Source organism: Pseudorca crassidens, chromosome 3 (assembly GCF_039906515.1).
Source record: "Pseudorca crassidens isolate mPseCra1 chromosome 3, mPseCra1.hap1, whole genome shotgun sequence".
NCBI classification, from domain to species: Eukaryota; Metazoa; Chordata; class Mammalia; order Artiodactyla; family Delphinidae; genus Pseudorca; species Pseudorca crassidens.
In genome coordinates, this window is record NC_090298.1 from 29,922,607 (window position 1) to 29,942,759 (window position 20,153).

The 20,153-nt window shown below is 37.0% G+C and overlaps 1 protein-coding gene across 8 annotated transcripts in view; it reads right to left on the bottom strand.

Annotated features, from left to right (window-relative positions):
• Nucleotides 1-2,855: 2,855 nt before the first annotated feature.
• LMBRD2 (LMBR1 domain containing 2) overlaps nucleotides 2,856-20,153 on the bottom strand; it is a 56,104-nt gene continuing 38,806 nt past the window's right edge. For 7 of the 8 annotated variants that reach the window (XM_067730512.1, XM_067730509.1, XM_067730510.1 and 4 more), the window contains 3 exons: nucleotides 13,858-13,963; nucleotides 9,368-9,497; nucleotides 2,856-8,432 (listed from right to left, as the gene is read on the bottom strand). In XM_067730512.1, coding sequence (XP_067586613.1) covers nucleotides 8,372-8,432; nucleotides 9,368-9,497; nucleotides 13,858-13,963 — 297 coding nt within the window. In that variant the 3' untranslated portion in view covers nucleotides 2,856-8,371. The remainder of the gene's footprint in view (nucleotides 8,433-9,367; nucleotides 9,498-13,857; nucleotides 13,964-20,153) is intronic. The other variant, XM_067730515.1, reaches the window with a different exon arrangement.

Genomic DNA, 20,153 nt, shown 5'->3' on the forward strand with positions numbered 1-20,153 from the left:
TATGCGTGCAGATATCCATTCTTCATCAGAAAAAAATTGTTTTTTAAAAAATAGAACTTTTACTCTTTCAACTATTAATGTGATTTACAGAAACTGATTTTTCTTTTTAGAAACCTTTTACATTTTGAAATATAGACATATTCAGAAAAGTGCATAAAATATAAATGTATAGTAAATAAGTATAAATAGAAAAATGCTTGCAAAAAATGCCCAAGTATAAGAAAAAAACATTGCCCATAGTACCTGAGAGCCTCTCTGAGTGATACCTTTGAATGTCTCATCCCCATCAGAAGCATACTGACTTATATAGTAAATCACCTCACATGACTTTCTTTATAGTTTTCTCAACTATGTATGCATTTTGAAACAATAAAGTCTAGTTTTAGGGTTATTTTTGTTCCTTTGCTGTTTTGATTTGAAATTTTTATCATTCCATTTTTCCTTTATTTGTATCTATATCCTACTTCTGTTCTTTTAATGATTATCGTAGCATGCATCCTCAACTGAAAATCTGGCTTAAGCAACCTCTTTACTCCTCCCTTAGAACACTATAATGCAGTTTGCTCCACTCTCAACTTATATGGTATAAGTTATGTAATTTAAATCTCTATATTTTTAAGTTTATTATGAAATAAAAGGTACATATAGCAAAGCACACATAAAAGCACGTACTATTCAGTGATTCATTACCAGGTGAACACCTGTAAAACCACCCACCCAAGAAAGAGAACACAGGCAGCAATCCAGAAACTTCTCTTGTGCTATTGCAATCACTAATCCTTCTCCTCAAAGGTAAGCAACAGCATGACACGTATGGTAATCTTTCCTTGTTTCTTTATGATTTTACTACAAAGCATTCATCTTTTAAGTCTACAATTTAATTTTATCTTTTTTTAACTTTATATAAACAGAATCACACTATATTATTTTTTCACATCTGAATCCTTTGGATCTACATTATCTGTTTCATCCGTGTTGTTACATAGCTGTAATTAATCATTTCTACTTATTCATGCATATATCCATCATGTTGAATAAATAAACTCATTCTGTTGATTGAATTATTTATGGTTGAAGTAACTGTGAGTAGCACAATGAACATCCTTGTACATGTCTCTGGGTACACACACACATTTTTGTGTGATATATATACTGGTTGCCAAGCCCAAGTTCACCTACATTTCCTCCTATGTTACCTTCTAGAAGTTTTGTGTTATAGTTTTAGGTTCATGAACCATTTTGAGTTAATTTTTGTGAAAGGTGTAAAGTTAGTGTCTAGACTTTTTTTTTTTACACATGGTTATCCAGTGTTCCAGCATCATTTGTTAAAAAGACTACCCTTTCTCTATTGAATTGCCTTTGTTCCTTTGTCAAACAATTGACTATATTTATGTGGGTGTATTTCTGGGCTCTCTGTTCTGTTCCATTTGTCTATTTGTCTATTTTTTCACCAATCCCACAATGTCTTGATAATTGTAGATTTATAGTAAGTCTTGAAGTTGGGTAGTGTCAGTCCTCCGATTTTGCTCTCCTTCAGTATTGTGTTGGCTCTTCTGGGTCTTTTGCCTCTCCATATAAACTTTAGAATCAGTTTGTCAATATCCACAAAATAACTTATTGGGGCTTTAACTGGAATTGCATTGAATCTATAGATCAACTTGGGAAGAACTGACATCCCAGTAATATTGGGTCTTCCCATCCATGAACATGGAATCTCTCTCCATTTATTCTTTGATTTCTTTCAACAGAGGTTTGTGGTTTTCTTCACATAGATCTTAGATATATTTTATTAGATTTATACCTAAGTATTTCATTTTGGGGGGTGCTAATGTAAATGGTATTTTTAATTTCAAATTCTACTTCTCCATTGTTGGTAAAAGGGAGAGTGATTCACTTTTGCATATTAATCTTATATCCTGCAAACTTGCTATAATGACTTATTCCAGGAAGTTTTTTTTTTTGGTCAATTCTTTTAGTTTGCTACATAGATGATCATATCATCTGCAAACAAATATGGTTTTATTTCTTCCTTCCAAACCTGTATATCTTTTATTTCCTTTTCTTGTCTTATTGTATTAGCTAGGATGAATGTAAATGGTGTTGTGTTTTTAATTTCAAATTTCCATTGTTCTTTTTGGTATATGGGTAAGCAACTCTCTATTTCCTTTGTCAGCCCAGCTAGGGTTTCATCAGTTTTATTGATCTTTTCATACACTCAGTTTTTGGTTTTACTGATTTTATTGTTATCCTGTTTTCAACTTCATTGATTTCTGCTCTATTTTTTTTTTAATTGGAGTATAATTGCTTTACAATGTTGTGTTAGTTTCTGCTGTACAGTGAAGTGAATCAGCTATATGTACACATATATCCCCTCCCTCTTGGACCTCCCCCCCCACCCCCCATCCCACCCATCTAGGTCATCACAGAGCACCGAACTGAGCTCCCTGTGCTATACAGCAGGTTCCCGCTAGCTATCTGTTTTACACATGGTAGTGTAATTATGTCAAACCTAATCTCCCAGTTCATCCCACCCTCCCCTCCACCCTCCCTGTGTCCACACATCTATTCCCTACATCTGCGTTTCTATTCCTGCCCTGCAAATAGGTTCATTTGTACTATTTTTCTAGATTCCACGTATATGCATTAATATATGATATTTGTTTTATAACAATTATTTATTTTAATTATAAACACAAGATAAAGTAATGTGGAACCTACAGTATTTAATTATTTACCTTAAAACATTTCTTTTGTGATACCTGTTAATAAATTTGTAAGGAACAAAACATGCCTTAGTCTACTAAAAAGAGTTTAATCTCAAAGGTGGTATGAAGTAAAACACATAATCAGCAAAATTTTTAGTAACTTGTAGAAATGTACTTTATTTCATGCAAAGCTACATAATTTCCTATATTTTAACAGCTAATCAAATAAACATTTCAAAAAATTCATTACATCGCAATAAATTAAAATACTACAAAGCAATTCCAAGTCCATGAGTTTGTCAAAACCAAACTAAGAGAACATTATGCATAGATAAGGCCAAAGATGCTAACTTACTTATAGGTAGCACTTTGCAGGTTTGTTCAAATACATATTTAGTGAGAATCTGCAGAGAAAAATAGTTACATCTACAACCCATTAGTCAGAAAGGAAAACGTCTGCCATTACACACCAGGTAGTAGTAGCTGATTAAAGATAAATTGGCATCATGCACCAAAAATGAACATAGTGTACATTTTGAAAATTATGATCAGATGCACATTTGAAAGACTTATCTTCTATTTCACCTAATCCACTGAATTAGATAAATAACAAGTACTTTATTAATGCAACACAGAAATTAGGCATTTGGTATACTTTGCTTGGGTACTGGTATACATAAAAAGATACTGAAGAGATGTAGGAGTATTTCAAACTCATACTGGACTACTGAACTTTAGAGTATTGCCCTAAGGAAATAGGTTCTGGGCAGAACTTATTTGAGAAAGATTTTTAAACTACTTAAAAGCAATACTACAATTAGTTACTTACAAAAACATTTTATAAAAATTAAATATCAGAAGGTAACAACATCAATATTAGAGCTCTTTTTTCAATGCTATAATTTATAAACATATATATGAGATTACAGTAATTTAAAAGACAGGTCCACATGTTCTCTATCTTCTAAATGAGAAAAATCCTTCAAGTTGTGTTCAAAATATGGACAAAACAAATCCATTGGATTGCTTTAAAAAAAAAAAAAAAGTCTCTCCCCTACAATTTGGTGTACTAAGTAGGGAAGATGCTAGCCAGCATTCTTTTGAGAAATACAGCTCTAAGTGATTAGGTTGATAAGATTTATGTCAATAATAACTCAAAATGGTGTTGTACAGTCAGATGAACAAATTATGACTTTATTCTCCCTATGTCTGCCACAGTAAACCATTCTTTCTACCCTTTTGCACTAAGTACAGTAAAAATCTCCTTTTGCAAAATAATGTGAGATCAGGATAATCACAAAAGAAAAGATTTTCACAGGAAAAAAGGTTAATTCACACCAGGAAGTGTGTTAAAAACAAAAGTCTTTTAGGATATCTATGAGAAGAGGAACATGCCAATATTCTTGCTTTATTAACAAATTTAAAATTGTGATCAACCTCGATGGACAAATCTTTTGAAAGTGAAAATAAAATGTTAGGAAAACCAGGCTGAACATGAAAGGAATTAGGGGTGAGGGTATGTTCCCATTGCAATGGGACTGGGGATGGGGCAGGGCTAGTGGCTGCTCTGATGGTGGAGACGGTTCACAGGACCTGGTCTCCAGGAGTTAGTACAGGGGATAACACTGCCTAGTCTTCCAGGTCTCTGAGCAGGAAAAAAGTCACTGAGTTGGAAAGAAGTACCCCACACAAAGGGAATTCACAATTCAGAAGGCTTCCTGTAACCTTCTCATATTGTTCCAACCTCTCTTTAATGAAAACTTTGACAATGATGTATATTATTTACGAACTCCTTTTCATAAAAAGAGGCCTCAAGGTTCTTAATGTTTTGGGTTTGTTTGCTTGTTTCGTTTTTAACAATTACTGGTTTTGGAAGTCTAATTTTATGCTAAAACATTTACACTGAGAATAATTCATTTTACTGAAGTGTCTTACTTAGTGGCGAAAAAGACAACACACTGAGCTAGCATCCATCACATTTACATTCAGATGTTGCTTAGTTGTCTAGCAAAATCTGTTTCACTACTTTAAGTGCAATACTGCTATTCAAGTAGTGGGATCTGTAGTAAGAACCTTCTGAGTGCACTGATCATCAAAAACAACTGTACACAAAGAACAAACGGAAAAAAAATCTGTCAGCACATTAGAAGTCATACTATACAGAGAGGCTTCAGATAGGAAGGAAGGTATAAAAGGAATGAAGGGAAGAAGGAAGGTATAAAAGGAATGAAGGGAAGAAGGAAGAAAAGAAACGAAAGATAAAACTCTAAATTCATTTACTTCTCAACATTTAGAATTTAATACAATACAATCCATTGTATTTTGGAGATTCAAGTAGTTAAGAGTTTTCAGGGACATGTTTTGCCTCTTAGTGCAAATATATTTATCCCTGTGATTTTTCAGGCATTGCCCACACAAATCACAAGTATAAAACTCACATTACTGAACAGTGTGAATTATAATTATGGAGAGTTTATTTTTCCTTTAAAATAGTAATCAACACAAAAATCAAGAACATTCTCTAAATCTACTAAAGGTATAAAAAAATGAGGTTTGCTATTGTACATCAATGAATCCCTTCATTGATATTCTAAAATATACTTAAAAAACACTCACACTGACTTTCCTATCCACATTTAAGTTCATTTGGGCACACAACCAGCATAAATTTAAGAACTGATAATCTAATCAAATAGTAGTGTCCAAATCCAAATCAACTGGCAGCATTTTTTTTAAGAAAGTTTCGATTGTCAAACTCTCTGATCTATTCTTTATAAATGAAAAACCCTTGAATGTTCTGATTTAGCCCTTACCACTCTTGTGAAATGAGGGCCTCTTGCGTGATGAAATTATTCCAAAGCCCCTGCGTTCATTTGGTAAGAGAACAAATTCTAATAATTAGGTTTATTTTAATAATGATTTTTACAAAAGTGCTCTATTGATAATAAGAAATTATTGATATAGTAACAAAAGTTAATTAGCAACTTATAGATTCATGAAATTAACAGATTATTAATTGTTATTTTCTGCAATGGTTATTTTGAACTACTGGCTTAGAATATCCTTACCTAACATTATTTAGAAAAATAATTTAGAAAATTTAACCAGATATCTACTATTATGTAAGAAACACCTCAAAAGGTAATTGCCAGAAGTAATTCTTCAAGAAATGTACTTTGCATGTAGTGTTATGAATTTAGTAGTAACGTTTTGCAGTAGATATCATTATATTTTAATAAGCTTCTCAAAACAGAAAACTTTTGTTCTTATTACAGTTTTTTACAAGGTGGCTTAATGAACATTAACTCATTTCCCCAGCAATGAACTCTTAGTCCTCAGGGGTTAAATCATTACCTTCTAAACACAAATTTACCTAGCTAGGTAACCTTCCTATATGATCATATTTGAAATCCTGTAAGATAAATTCTGCTTAAAAAGCTGAATACTCTGGATCACTTAAACAACCAAAAATTATTTTGGAAATAACTCAAAAGTTATTATAATCATAAAAAATTTAACAATAAAATAAAGTAGTACATTCCTTTACTTATTTCTATCAATATATCTTAGGGTATTATAAGTTATAAAAGTAACTGGATCATTTCTTCTCTTTTTCTGCTTCTATTTCTACAATAGCATCTGAGTTTCATGATAAACCTGATGAGAAACAACATTATACTTAAGGAAAATATTCCAAAGTAAACCCAAAGACTGAAAAATAAAACAATATTATTTTCAAAGGATTTTGATTAATTATTCCCAAAAGAGCTTTTGCTCTGGGAACTTGTAAGCTTCTCTGTAATAATAAGAAACTGGACCCCTTCCTGGGGTGATCCTTTTCCCATCCACTATTTTCAAATAACAAAACCAGCACAGCTAACAACTTATTCTGTCTTTTTAAACGCCACCACATAAACATCAACTCAATACCCTCACAATAGCTTTGTGAGGTAGATCAGTAGGTAAATAGCAAGAGTCCTCTTCATTTTGAAAATGAAGAAATTGAGGCACTGAATGGTTACATGATTTGCCCAAGGTTTCAATGGTCAATCATGAAATTTCAAACAGTGTTAAATTATCTCTGCTCCTGGCCTACTGCTCTCTAACCATGCTTCACAATAAAAGGCTGTGTGTGTGTGTTCTTAAATAAGCAGTCTATATAATCTTCGATTGAGAGTAAAATCTATCCATTGATATTTTAAAAGGGATCAAATCTCAAAGTTCATAAAAATCAGATAATTAGGATGATACACTATTCCTCTCAGTATCTGCATAAAACTGTGGCTTTTAAAAAATTTAAATGATAACATCACGAAAAGAGGAAAATAAAACATTTAAATATGATTCAGGGAAAAACTACCCTCAAGAAACATATAATCAAATTTGACTATATAATTCATCTTCAAACTGAGCCACTACTAAAAGTTACGCGGGATAATAGGTGTTAAACTAAGACAGCCATGGGCAAGCTCAAGTACAGTCACCACTGGGTGAATCCAAGGTATGGATTCTCAGAGTTGCAAATATTTCAGGGACATAACTCTCTGCAAACATGTTGTGCTCAACTATAATCACTGTGAAATAAAACACTGATGATTTAAAATATAATACCTAACTTTGGCTTAAACACAAAGTCTAAAAAATTCAATTTTAAATAATAACATGTTTAACCAACAAGTTACTACACATCTCCATTCTCGTTTTCTGTTTTCTATAAATCATAATTTAACTGTTAGTAATAACAGTAAATGGATTGACTTTTTACCTTTGAATAACCAGATATTGTTTTACAAAAGGAATAAACAGGCACCTTTCAAAAGCAGAGAATTTTGTGGGACTCTTTGGTTATTAAAACCCCCCACTATTTACCATTAATAATTACGATTCTCCTTGAATGGAATAATCAACTCAAATCAATATGCTAAATGTCAAAGGTGAACACCTCTCTCTGAAATGAAAATTTTACAAAACAATACCAAAAGCATAAGACAATTTCCAGTTACCACCAAAGACTGAAAGAATACATCACCTGATTATAGTACACATGCTGAAGATACAAACAGTGTCAGTTGAAGGATAATCTTAATTATACATGCAAAAACCTAACTAATTTGCATACAGTATTGAAAAAGAGCTTTCTACATTCAGTTATGTCTGGTAAGTAAGCCGTGTTTTAAGACATGGGTTTTGTAAATATGGTTGTTATTGAGGTGTCCATCTCTTTGAGAAATAAAGGATCAACATACTCTTTAGAAACAGAAAATATGTAACTCACAATAATAAAACTGTATAATATTATTCAGTTACAACTATGGCTTCCTTGGACCTTTGAAACAACTTTCCTGAAAAAAGTTTATCTGAAACAAACTGAACTACATGTTTTCAACATATACTGATCTTAATCATGAATTAAATCCTTCCACTGTAACTGTACTTCTAAGGCAGACACTTCAGGAATGGTATGTAACAAACCTTATTAGAAAAGATGATACTCTATTCAATGAACAATAAACTATTATTACTAAGATCCCATTAATTTTTAGTGCCTTTTTTATCCTGACACTTTTCACTAAGAGTTCAGTGTAAATTCTAGGGCATACAGATGTTCATAAAGACTGAACTTATGTGTTGATCTTGGTTAGTTATTCCATATATTCTTACAGATTTTAAACATCATCAAATATTCGGCTGCGAGACATTGAGAGGTATCGTCCACCAGGCTGATACCTGAAAGGTGGATAAAGAAATGATCCAAGGCATCAAAAATAAAGAAGGAGAGAAAAACAAGGACACATTAAAAGGAAGTGGCTACATAATTTGTAAGAACTGTAAAATCTATTCAGTAGCTGAAATCAGGAACTTAGCCAAGAATGTTATCCCAAAGGGATTTACCTAATTATAAATCAACCAATGACGGTTTTAGAGCCTATGACATATGACACATATGGCGGGGTGAGAGATGTAAAAAGAAAGGAGTGGGGAAATGTAAAATACATCATGGAACTTAACAGATTTAATAACTAGATTGTTGAATATAAATAGAATATTCTTTTTGCTATTTATAGGCAATACTATAGCAAATATCTTCATGCATATGATGATTTGCTTTTGTTTAATTATTTCTACATAGTATAGTAGCCTAAAGCACAGACTCTGTAGCCAGAGTCCTGGGGTTTAAATGCCTGACTTTGTCATTTACAAGCCGTGTGATCCTGGGTAAGTTACTGAGCCTCTCTGGATGCAAATTCAATTGGACTGACAACCATAAAATACAATTACTGTTGTTAAAGTGCTTAGAATAGTGAGCCACCCAGTTACACCTATGTAAACTATTGCAAAATATGATACATTTCATAAACGGGATTGTCAGAAATAGGCATATAAATATTGTTAAGATTCTACCAAATGATTTCAATTCTTTTTGTTATTTATCATACTACTAGTAGTAGTTTGCGAAGATACTAATTTCAATCACCACCACTAGATGCTATAATTTTTTAAATACAGAAGCATTAGAAGGTGTTAAAAGGTTTCAAAGGTTGCTTAATATGCTTTTTATTAGTAGTAAAGATGAATACTTCCCTTATGTTTATCTCATCAAGTCAGAATGTTATTAAAATTTCAGAGGAATGCTGGAGCCAAAATGATAAGCTGGAACGTACCTTCCTGATTCAGATTCAAGAGGATCATCAGTGAATGTTTCTGCATTAAAATCCAAAGGTTCTGCATCTTGGAGGAGTTCTATTCGGTCCCTTTCAGTCCTATTATTAGCCCTGGTATATTTGGATGCTGCTGCAAAAGAAGAAAAAAATGTCCACTTTCTATTGTTTTTATGGGTCACAGTCTATGGACTCACGGAAAGAAAAGTCAAGTTTATAAAGGATGTGAATTTTGATTGTAAAGACAATATTAAGAAAAGATAACTATGTAGTTATCTTAAAATTAGATTAAAATGATTAATAGTATGATAGAAAATAACAAGGAAAAGTTCTCCCTTGTATGTAGTCTAAGCTCAGAAGCAGCTATAGCGCAAAGACTCAATATGAATCAGAATTAGTATTTAACTACGGTATCATAACAGTGAAATTGTTCATAATCAAATTAAGTTTCAGCTGGTTGCACACTGAATACAGGGGGTGCTACATCTCACTTCTCGGCTAGGATTTTAAGGTGTAATCAACTCAAACTCTTCAATAAAGGCCTGAGTCTTTTTCCCATGAAGCAATAGTTTAGGGCAGTAATGTCCAACAGAAATAAATTCCAAGCCCCGTATTTACTTTTTACAAGTAGATACATTAAAAAAGTAAAAAGAAATAGGTCAAATTAATCTTAATATATTTAATTTAACTCAGTATATACAAAGTATTATCACTTCAATATGGGGCACCAGCTACACTGCAAATGCTCAACAGCCATATGTGGCTAATGGTTACCACCCTGGTCAGCACAGATCTAGAGAACTAATCCCTTCTCTACGTGAATGGGGTTTACTTCATAAACAACCTAAATTTTCACAATGTTATTTTGAGCAGCTCAACAGCTTCAAAAAAACTATAATATAGGTCTTTTTGAAAATCTAAGGCAAGCCAATTCTCTCATATTTTTGTCATCTTGGACTCTGCCCTTTACCATTTCTCTCATTCATTCAGCAAATATTGGTTGCCTACCACATGCCAGTTTCTAACTCATCATCCTAAGGCTTTGTGTTTCCTCTTCTCTTAACCATTCTCCATACTCCCAGATCTCTGCATTCTGTTAACTCCAAATCCATGATAAACTTCCAAATCTCTTTGTAGAATCCTCCCTCTATTTTCTAGCTTTAACTGAAACTTTAGTTTCCTCCTATTTCTTCTACGCTAAATCTCATCCAAACACATCCTTTCTTCTTTATCTCCAGGGTCATCTCAAGGGTGCTTAATTTCATGCCCTCATTTTTTTTTTTTTTAGTTTCTGCTTCACAACAAAATGAATCAGTTATATATACACACATGTTCCCATATCTCCTCCCGCTTGCTCCCTCCCTCCCACCCCCCCATCCCACCCCTCCAGGCGGTCACAAAGCACCGAGCTGATCTCCCCGTGCCATGCGGCTGCCCCCAACCAGCCATCCACCCCACACTTGGTAGTGCACATATGTCCATGCCTCTCTCCTGCTTTGTCACAGCCCACCCCTCCCCCTCCCCATATCCTCAAGTCCATTCTCCAGTAAGTCTGTGTCTTTATTCCTGCTCTACCCCTAGGTTCTTCATGACATCTTTTCTTTCCCAAATTCCACATACACGTGTCAGCACACGGTATCTGTCTCTCTCCCTCTGACCTACTTCACTCTGCGTGACAGACTCCAGGTCTATCCACGTCACTACAAACAGCTCAATTTCATTTCTTTTCATGGCTGAGCAATATTCCATTGTATATATGTGCCACATCTTCTTTATCCATTCATCCGATGATGGACACTTAGGTTGTTTCCATCTCCGGCTATTGTAAATAGAGCTGCAATGCTACACTGCAGACTACAAAACAAATATACAAAGGAAGAAAGATCTCAAGAGTGATAATTATGTGAATTAGGTGTCACTGTAAGTGTCCATCATCGGATGAATGGATAAAGAAGATGTGGCACATATATACAATGGAATATTACTCAGCCATAAAAAGAAACGAAATTGAGCTATTTGTAATGAGGTGGATAGACCTAGAGTCTGTCATACAGAGTGAAGTAAGTCAGAAAGAGAAAGACAAATCCCGTATGCTAACACATATATATGGAATTTAAGAAAAATAAATGTCATGAAGAACCTAGAGGCAAGACAGGAACAAAGACACAGAACCACTAGAGAAAGGACCTGAGGATATGGGGAGGGGGAAGGGTAAGCTGTGACAAAGCGAGAGAGAGGCATGGACATATACACACCACCAAACGCAAGGTAGACAGCTAGTGGGAAGCAGCCGCACAGCACAGGGAGATCAGCTCGGTGCCCCGTGACCGCCTGGAGGGGTGGGACAGGGAGGGCGGGAGGGAGATGCAAGAGGGAAGAGACATGGGAACATGTGTACATGTATGGCTGATTCACTTTTGTTATGGAGCAGAAACCAACACACCATTGTAAAGCAATTATACTCCAATAAAGATGTTAAAAAAAAAAAAGAGTGGAGATCTATAAAGAACAGACTTGTGGTTGCCGAGGCAGGGAGGGAGGGATGGGCTGGGAGTTTGGGGTTAGCAGATGCAAACTATTATATATAGAATGGATAAACAACAAGGTTCTACTGCGTAGCACAGGGAACTACATTCAATATGCTGTGAGAAACCATAATGGAAAAGAATATAAAAAAGAATGTATATATGTATGTATAGCTGAATCACTTTGCTGTACAGCAGAAATTAACACAACCTTGTAAATCAACCATATTTCAATTAAAAAAACAAACAAACAACTAGTGGGTATCTGTGAAAACTGTAAACCAGGGTGACTGAGGATATACGTTCATAAAATAGAATATACTACAGATATGGTTGTCTTTGTTCAATTTTACAAGTCTCCACTGAGCAGGTACCGTATGCCAGGCTTTGGGCTGGGCTCTAGTGATACCACAGTGAGCAAAACCAGGTATGGTCCCTGTTCTTACGGAACTTAACAATCTAGTGAGGGAGATGAACCATGATCAAATAACGACACAAATGTAAAATGGTAACTCTGATGTGTGTTTAAGAGGAGTGTCACCTGTTAGTAACCATGATGGTGATCTGGCCTAGTCAGAGAGGTCTGGGGAAGGTTCTCTGAGGAAGCTCTGGGGGTGAGATCTGCAAGGTGACCAGGAGCTAATGCGGTGAAGAAGGGCAGGAAGAGCATTTCAGGCACAGAAACAGCACAGCAGAAGGAATGGTGTTTGCTTGAGTGAGCAGAAGGCAAGGTGTGCTCGGAGCAGAGAGGGCCGGGGGAGCATGGGGAGAGATCCAGCCTCACACGCAGAAGGGCTTTCCATAAGAATGAAAAGTCATTGTACAGTTTTAAGCAGAGAAGTGATATGATCAGATTTATTGGTATAGAAGAGCATTCTAGTTTCCCTTGGGTGAATGAACAGATTTGAGAGGGAAACAAGAATGAGTGCAGAGGGAGCCCTCATCATTTTTTGACTGCATTACTAAAACAGACACTAAACTGGTTTCTGTCTCACCTCCCTGGAAATCATGCTTTATACAGATGTCAAATTCATCTTCCTAAACCAAAAATCTAAGCATGCTTCTTTCCATATTGAAATCTTATCTTTGGCATAAAATCTAAACTTCTAAGCATGATAATACCTGTTTCCCAACTATCTCTGCAGTCTTGCCTCTCATCAGGCTTCTACTTTAGGCTCTAGTCATAGAGAAAAGCCTACATTTCCCCAAAGGTTCTCTCATGTCACTCATTCTTCCTTCTGCCTAAAACCCCTTCACCTGGCTAAGTACTACTTATTCCTAAACAGTACTTCTTTATAACAGAAATCTGTTCCCAATAAAGAATTCTTTTCCATCCCCTGAGCTGAGTTCTCTCAGCATCAGGCATGCACCCTTACACTCTCTCAGCATCCCTGCATCTCCCCCAAAGACAAACAACCTCTGCCTTCTACTCAGTGCTGGATCCTGGGAATTCGCATTCCCAGAAGCAGATGGCAGGGTCAAGGATGTGGGGAGGTTTCCTAACCCAACCGACTGACCAATGTCTTCTGCCTGATATCAGTTCCTCACTAAATTATAGGCAAACCGAGGATGGAACTTATCTTCTTTGTATTCCTGTATTCCTGGGAAAGTACCTGATATATATGGGTCAATCAGTAACTTATTATAAAAATGACTGAACAGCCTGAAAAACATCTAGGTAAACAGAAATCAGTACCTGCCTACAATGTGCCTGGGATAAGTACTATTATTTAGGTAGTGTAATTACAACTAATCACTTGATGTCCCGGATGTCTCCTTCTCCTACCAGAATGTGTATTTGAGTTTCTCCTTCCTCTCATACACTGAGGGATGAAAAAAGTAAAGTCACTGCAGAACCACATTTATAGTTCTCTAAAGGCATTTCTGGATGGGTAACTAATCCTCAGTCTCTATGCAAGCAAGCATAAGAAAAAAATTTCTTAGAAAACTAGACAATAAACTACTTACATCGGTTGGTACTAATATCTGAGAAGTTTGACTCTTTTGGGTCAATATGAACATTTCTGTTTCTAGTGGAATCTTCTCTACTGTGTCCATAACGTTCTTTCCATTCCTAGGAAAGAAAAACAAATGATTATATAACACAAGAACACACAGTCAGAAAATAATTCATCAGTGATAACAGATTTAGATTACATATGCAGAGTAATATAATCTAATTCTTTTTCATCAGGAATTCATCAGATAATCAGTATAATTAGCACAGTGCCTTTAGAAATCATAGATAGGGAGAGGGGGGAAGATGGCGGAAGAGTAAGACGCAGAGATCACCTTCCTCCCCACAGATACATCAGAAATACATCTACATGTGGAACAACTCCTACAGAACACCTACTGAACACTGGCAGAAGACCTCAGACCTCCCAAAAGGCAAGAAACTCCCCAAGTACCTAGGTAGGGCAAAAGAAAAAAGAATAAACAGAGACAAAAGAATAGGGACGGGACCTGCACCAGTGGGAGGGAGCTGTGAAGGAGGAAAGGTTTCCACACACTAGGAAGCCCCTTCGCGGGTGGAGACTGCGGGTGGCGGAGGGGGGGAGCTTCGGGGCTGAGGAGGACAGCACAGCAACAGGGGTGCGGAGGGCAAGCTGAGAGATTCCCGCACAGAGGATCGGTGCCGACCGGCACTCACCAGCCCGAGAGGCTTGTCTGCTCACCCATCAGGGCGGGCGGGGCTGGGAGCTGAGGTTCGGGCTTTGGTCAGAGCGCTAGGAGAGCACTGGGGTTGGCGGCGTGAACACAGCCTGCAGGGGGTTACTGCGCCACAGCTAGCCAGGAGGGAGTGCGGGGAAAAGTCTGGACCTGCCGAAGAGGCAAGAGACTTTTTCCTCCCTCTTTGTTTCCTGGTGCGCGAGGAGAGGGGATTAAGAGCGCTGCTTAAAGGAGCTTCAGAGATGGGCGCGAGCCGCGGCAAAAAGCGCAGACCCCAGAGACGGGCATGAGACGCTAAGGCTGCTGCTGCCGCCACCAAGAAGCCTGTGTGCGAGCACAGGTCACTCTCCACACCTCCCTTCCGGGGAGCCTGTGCAGCCCGCCACTGCCAGGGTCCCGGGATCCAGGGTCAACTCCCCCGAGAGAATGCACGGCGCGCCTCAGGCTGGTGCAATGTCACGCCGGCCTCTGCCGCCGCAGGCTTGCCCCGCACTCTGTACCCCTCCCTCTCCCTGGCCTGAGTGAGCCAGAGCCCCCGAATCAGCGGCTCCTTTAACCCCGTCCTGTCTGAGTGAAGAACAGACGCCCTCCAGCGACCTACACGCAGAGGCGGGGCCAAATCCAAAGCTGAACCCCGGGAGCTGTGAGAACAAAGAAGAAAAAGGGCCAGCAGCCTCAGGAGCAGCGGATTAAATCTCCACAATCAACCTGATGTACCTGCATCTGTGGAATACATGAACAGACAACGAATCATCCCAAATTGAGGAGGTGGACTTTGAGAGCAAGATTTATTATTTTTTCCCCTTTTCCTCTTTTTGTGAGTATGTGTATGCTTCCGTGTGAGATTTTGACTGTATAGCTTTGCTTTCACCATTTGTCCTAGGGTTCTATACGTCCGTTTTTTTTTTGACTTAAAAAAATTTTTTTTCTTAATAATTTTTTTATTTTCATAACTTTATTTTATTTTACCTTACTTTATTTTATTTTATCCTCTTTCTTTCTTTCTTTCTACTTTTTCTCCCTTTTATTCTGAGCTGTGTGGATGAAAGGCTCTTGGTGCTGCAGCCACGAGTCAGTGCTGTGCCTCTGTGGTGGGAGAGCCAACTTCAGGACACTGGTCCACAAGAGACCTCCCAGCTGCATGTAATATCAAACAGTGAAAATCTCCGAGAGATCTCCATCTCAACACCAACACCCAGCTTCACTCAACGACCAGCAAGCTACCAGAGCTGGACACCCTATGCCAAACAACTAACAAGACAGGAACACAAACCCACCCATTAGCAGAGAGGCTGCCTAAAATCTAAGTCCACAGACACCCCAAAACACACCACCAGACGTGGACCTGCCCACCAGAAAGACAAGATCCAGCCTCATCCACCAGAACACACGCACTAGTCCCCTCCACCAGGAAGCCTACACAACCCACTGAACCAACCTTAGCCACTGGGGACAGACACCAAAAACAACGGTAACTACGAACCTGCAGCCTGCAAAAAGGAGACCCCAAACACAGTAAGATAAGCAAAATGAGAAGACAGAAAAACACACAGCAGATGAAGGAGCAAGATAAAAACCCACCAGACCTAACAAATGAAGAGGAAATAGGCAGTCTACCTGAAAAAGAATTCAGAATAATGATAGTAAACATGATCCAAAATCTTGGAAATAGAATAGAGAAAATGCAAGAAACATTTAACAAGGACCTAGAAGAACTAAAGATGAAACAAACAATGATGAACAACACAATAAATGAAATTAAAAATACTCTAGAAGGGATCAATAGCAGAATAACTGAGGCAGAAGAACGGATAAGTGACCTGGAAGATAAAATAGTGGAAATAACTACTGCAGAGCAGAATAAAGAAAAAAGAATGAACTGAGGACAGTCTCAGAGACCTCTGGGACAACATTAAACGCACCAACACTTGAATCATAGGGGTTCCAGAAGAAGAAGAGAAAAAGAAAGGGACTGAGAAAATATTTGAAGAGATTATAGTTGAAAACTTCCCTAATATGGGAAAGGAAATAGTTAATCAAGTCCAGGAAGCACACAGAGTCCCATACAGCGTAAATCCAAGGAGAAACACGCCAAGACACATATTAATCAAATTGTCAGAAGTTAAATACAAAGAAAACATATTAAAAGCAGCAAGGGAATAACAACAAATAACACACAAGGGAATCCTCATAAGGTTAACAGCTGATCTTTCAGCAGAAACTGCAAGCCAGAAGGGACTGGCAGGACATATTTAAAGTGATGAAGGAGAAAAAACTACAACCAAGATTACTCTACCCAGCAAGGATCTCATTCAGATTAGATGGAGAAATTAAAACCTTTACAGACAAGCAAAAGCTGAGAGAGTTCAGCACCACCAAACCAGCTTTACAACAAAGGCTAAAGGACCTTCTCTAGGCAAGAAACACAAGAGAAGGAAAAGACCTACAAAAATAAACCCAAAACAATTAAGAAAATGGGAATAGGAACATACATATCAATAATTACCTTAAATGTAAATGGATTAAATGCTCCCACCAAAAGACACAGACTGGCTGAATGGATATGAAAACAAGACCCATATATATGCTGTCTAAAAGAGACCCACTTCAGACCTAGAGACACATACAGACTGAAAGTGAGGGGATGGAAAAAGATATTCCATGCAAATGGAAACCAAAAGAAAGCTGGAGTAGCAATACTCATATCAGACAAAATAGACTTTAAAATAAAGACTATTAGAAGAGACAAAGAAGGACACTACATAATGATCAAGGGATCGATCCAAGAAGAAGATAAAACAATTGTAAAGATTTATGCACCTAACATAGGAGCACCTCAATACATAAGGCAAATACTAACAGCCATAATAGGGGAAATCGACAGTAACACATTCATAGTAGGGGACTTTAACACCCGACTTTCACCAATGGACTGATCATCCAAAATGAAAATAAATAAGGAAACACAAGCTTTAAATGATACATTAAACAAGATGGACGTAATTGATATTTATAGCACATTCCATCCAAAAACAACAGAATACACATTTTTCTCAAGTGCTCATGGAACACTCTCCAGGATAGATCATATCTTGGGTCACAAATCAAGCCCTGGTAAATTTAAGAAAATTGAAATTGTATCAAGTATCTTTTCCGACCACAACGCTATGAGACTAGATATCAATTACTGGAAAAGATCTGTAAAAAATACAAACACATGGAGGCTAAACAATACACTACTAAATAATGATGTGATCACTGAAGAAATCAAAGAGGAAATGAAAAAATACCCAGAAAAAAATGACAGTGGAGACACGACGACCCAAAACCTATGGGATGCAGCAAAAGCAGTTCTAAGAAGGAAGTTTATAGCATTACAATCCTACCTTAAGAAACAGGAAACATCTCGAATAAACAACCTAACCTTGCACCTAAAACAATTAGAGAAAGAAGAACAAAAAAACCCCAAAGTTAGCAGAAGGAAAGAAATCATAAAGATCAGATCAGAAATAAATGAAAAAGAAATGAAGGAAACGATAGCAAATCTCAATAAAGCTAAAAGCTGGTTCTTTGAGAATATAAACAAAATTGATAAACCATTAGCCAGACTCATCAAGAAAAAAAGGGAGAAGACTCAAATCAACAGAACTAGAAATGAAAAAGGAGAAGTAACAACTGACACTGCAGAAATACAAAAGATCATGAGAGATTACTACAAGCAACTCTATGCCAATAAAATGGACAACGTGGAAGAAATGGACAAATTTTTAGAAATGCACAACCTGCCAAGACTGAATCAGGAAGAAACAGAAAATATGAACAGACTAATCAGAAGCACTGAAATTGAAACTGTGATTAAAAATCTTCCAACGAACAAAACCCTAGGACCAGATGGCTTCCCAGGCGAATTCTATCAAATATTTAGAAAAGAGCTAACACCTATCCTTCTCAAACTCTTCCAAAATATAGCAGAGGGAGGAACAGTGCCCAACTCATTCTACGAGGCCACCATCACCCTGATACCAAAACCAGACAAGGATGTCACAAAGAAAGAAAACTACAGGCCAATATCACTGATGAACATAGATGCAAAAATCCTCAACAAAATACTAGCAAACAGAATACAACAGCACATTGAAAGGATCACACGCCATGATCAAGTGGGGTTTATTCCAGGAATGCAAGGATTCTTCAATATACGCAAATCAATCAATGTGATACACCATATTAACAAATTGAAGGAGAAAAACCATATGGTCATCTCAATAGATGCAGAAAAAGCTTTTGACAAAATTCGACACCCATTTATGATAAAAACCCTCCAGAAAGTAGGCATAGAGGGAAGTTTCCTCAACATAATAAAGGCGATATATGACAATCCTACAGCCAACATCGTCCTCAATGGTAAAAAACTGAAAGCATTTCCACTAAGATCAGGAAAAAGACAAGGTTGCCCACTCTCACCACTCTTATTCAACATAGTTTTGGAAGTTTTAGCCAGAGCAATCAGAGAAGAAAAGGAAATAAACGGAATCCAAATCGGAAAAGAAGAAGTAAAGCTGTCACTGTTTGCAGATGACATGATACTATACATAGAGAATCCTAAAGATGCTACCAGAAAACTACTAGAGCTAATCAATGAATTTGGTAATGTAGCAGGATACAAAATTAATGCACAGAAATCTCTGGCATTCCTATACACTAATGATGAAAAATCTGAAAGTGAAATCAAGAAAACACTCCCATTTACCATTGCAACAAAAAGAATAAAATATCTAGGAATAAACCTACCTAAGGAGACAAAAGACCTGTATGCAGAAAATTATAAGACACTGATGAAAGAAATTAACGATGATACAAATAGACAGAGAGATATACCATGTTCTTGGATTGGAAGAATCAACATTGTGAAGATGACTCTACTACCCAACGCAATCTACAGATTCAATGCAATCCCTATCAAACTACCACTGGCATTTTTCACAGAACTAGAACAAAAAATTTCACAATTTGTATAGAAACACAAAAGACCCCGAATACCCAAAGCAATCTTGAGAACGAAAAACGGAGCTGGAGGAATCAGGCTCCCTGACTTCAGACTATACTACAAAGCTACAGTAGTCAAGACAGTATGGTACCGGCACAAAAACAGAAATATAGATCAATGGAACAGGATAGAAATCCCAGAGATAAACCCACGCACATATGGTCACCTTATCTTTGATAAAGGAGGCAGGAATGTACAGTGGAGAAAGGACAGCTCCTTCAATAAGTGGTGCTGGGAAAACTGGACAGCTACATGTAAAAGTAGATTAGATCACTCCCTAACACCATATACAAAAATAAGCTCAAAATGGATTAAAGACCTAAATGTAAGGCCAGAAACTATCAAACTTTTAGAGGAAAACATAGGCAGAACACTCTATGACATAAATCACAGCAAGATCCTTTTTGACCCACCTCCTAGAGAAATGGAAATAAAAACAAAAATAAACAAATGGGACCTAATGAAACTGCAAAGCTGTTGCACAGCAAAGGAAACCATAAACAAGACCAAAAGACAACCCTCAGAATGGGAGAAAATATTTGCA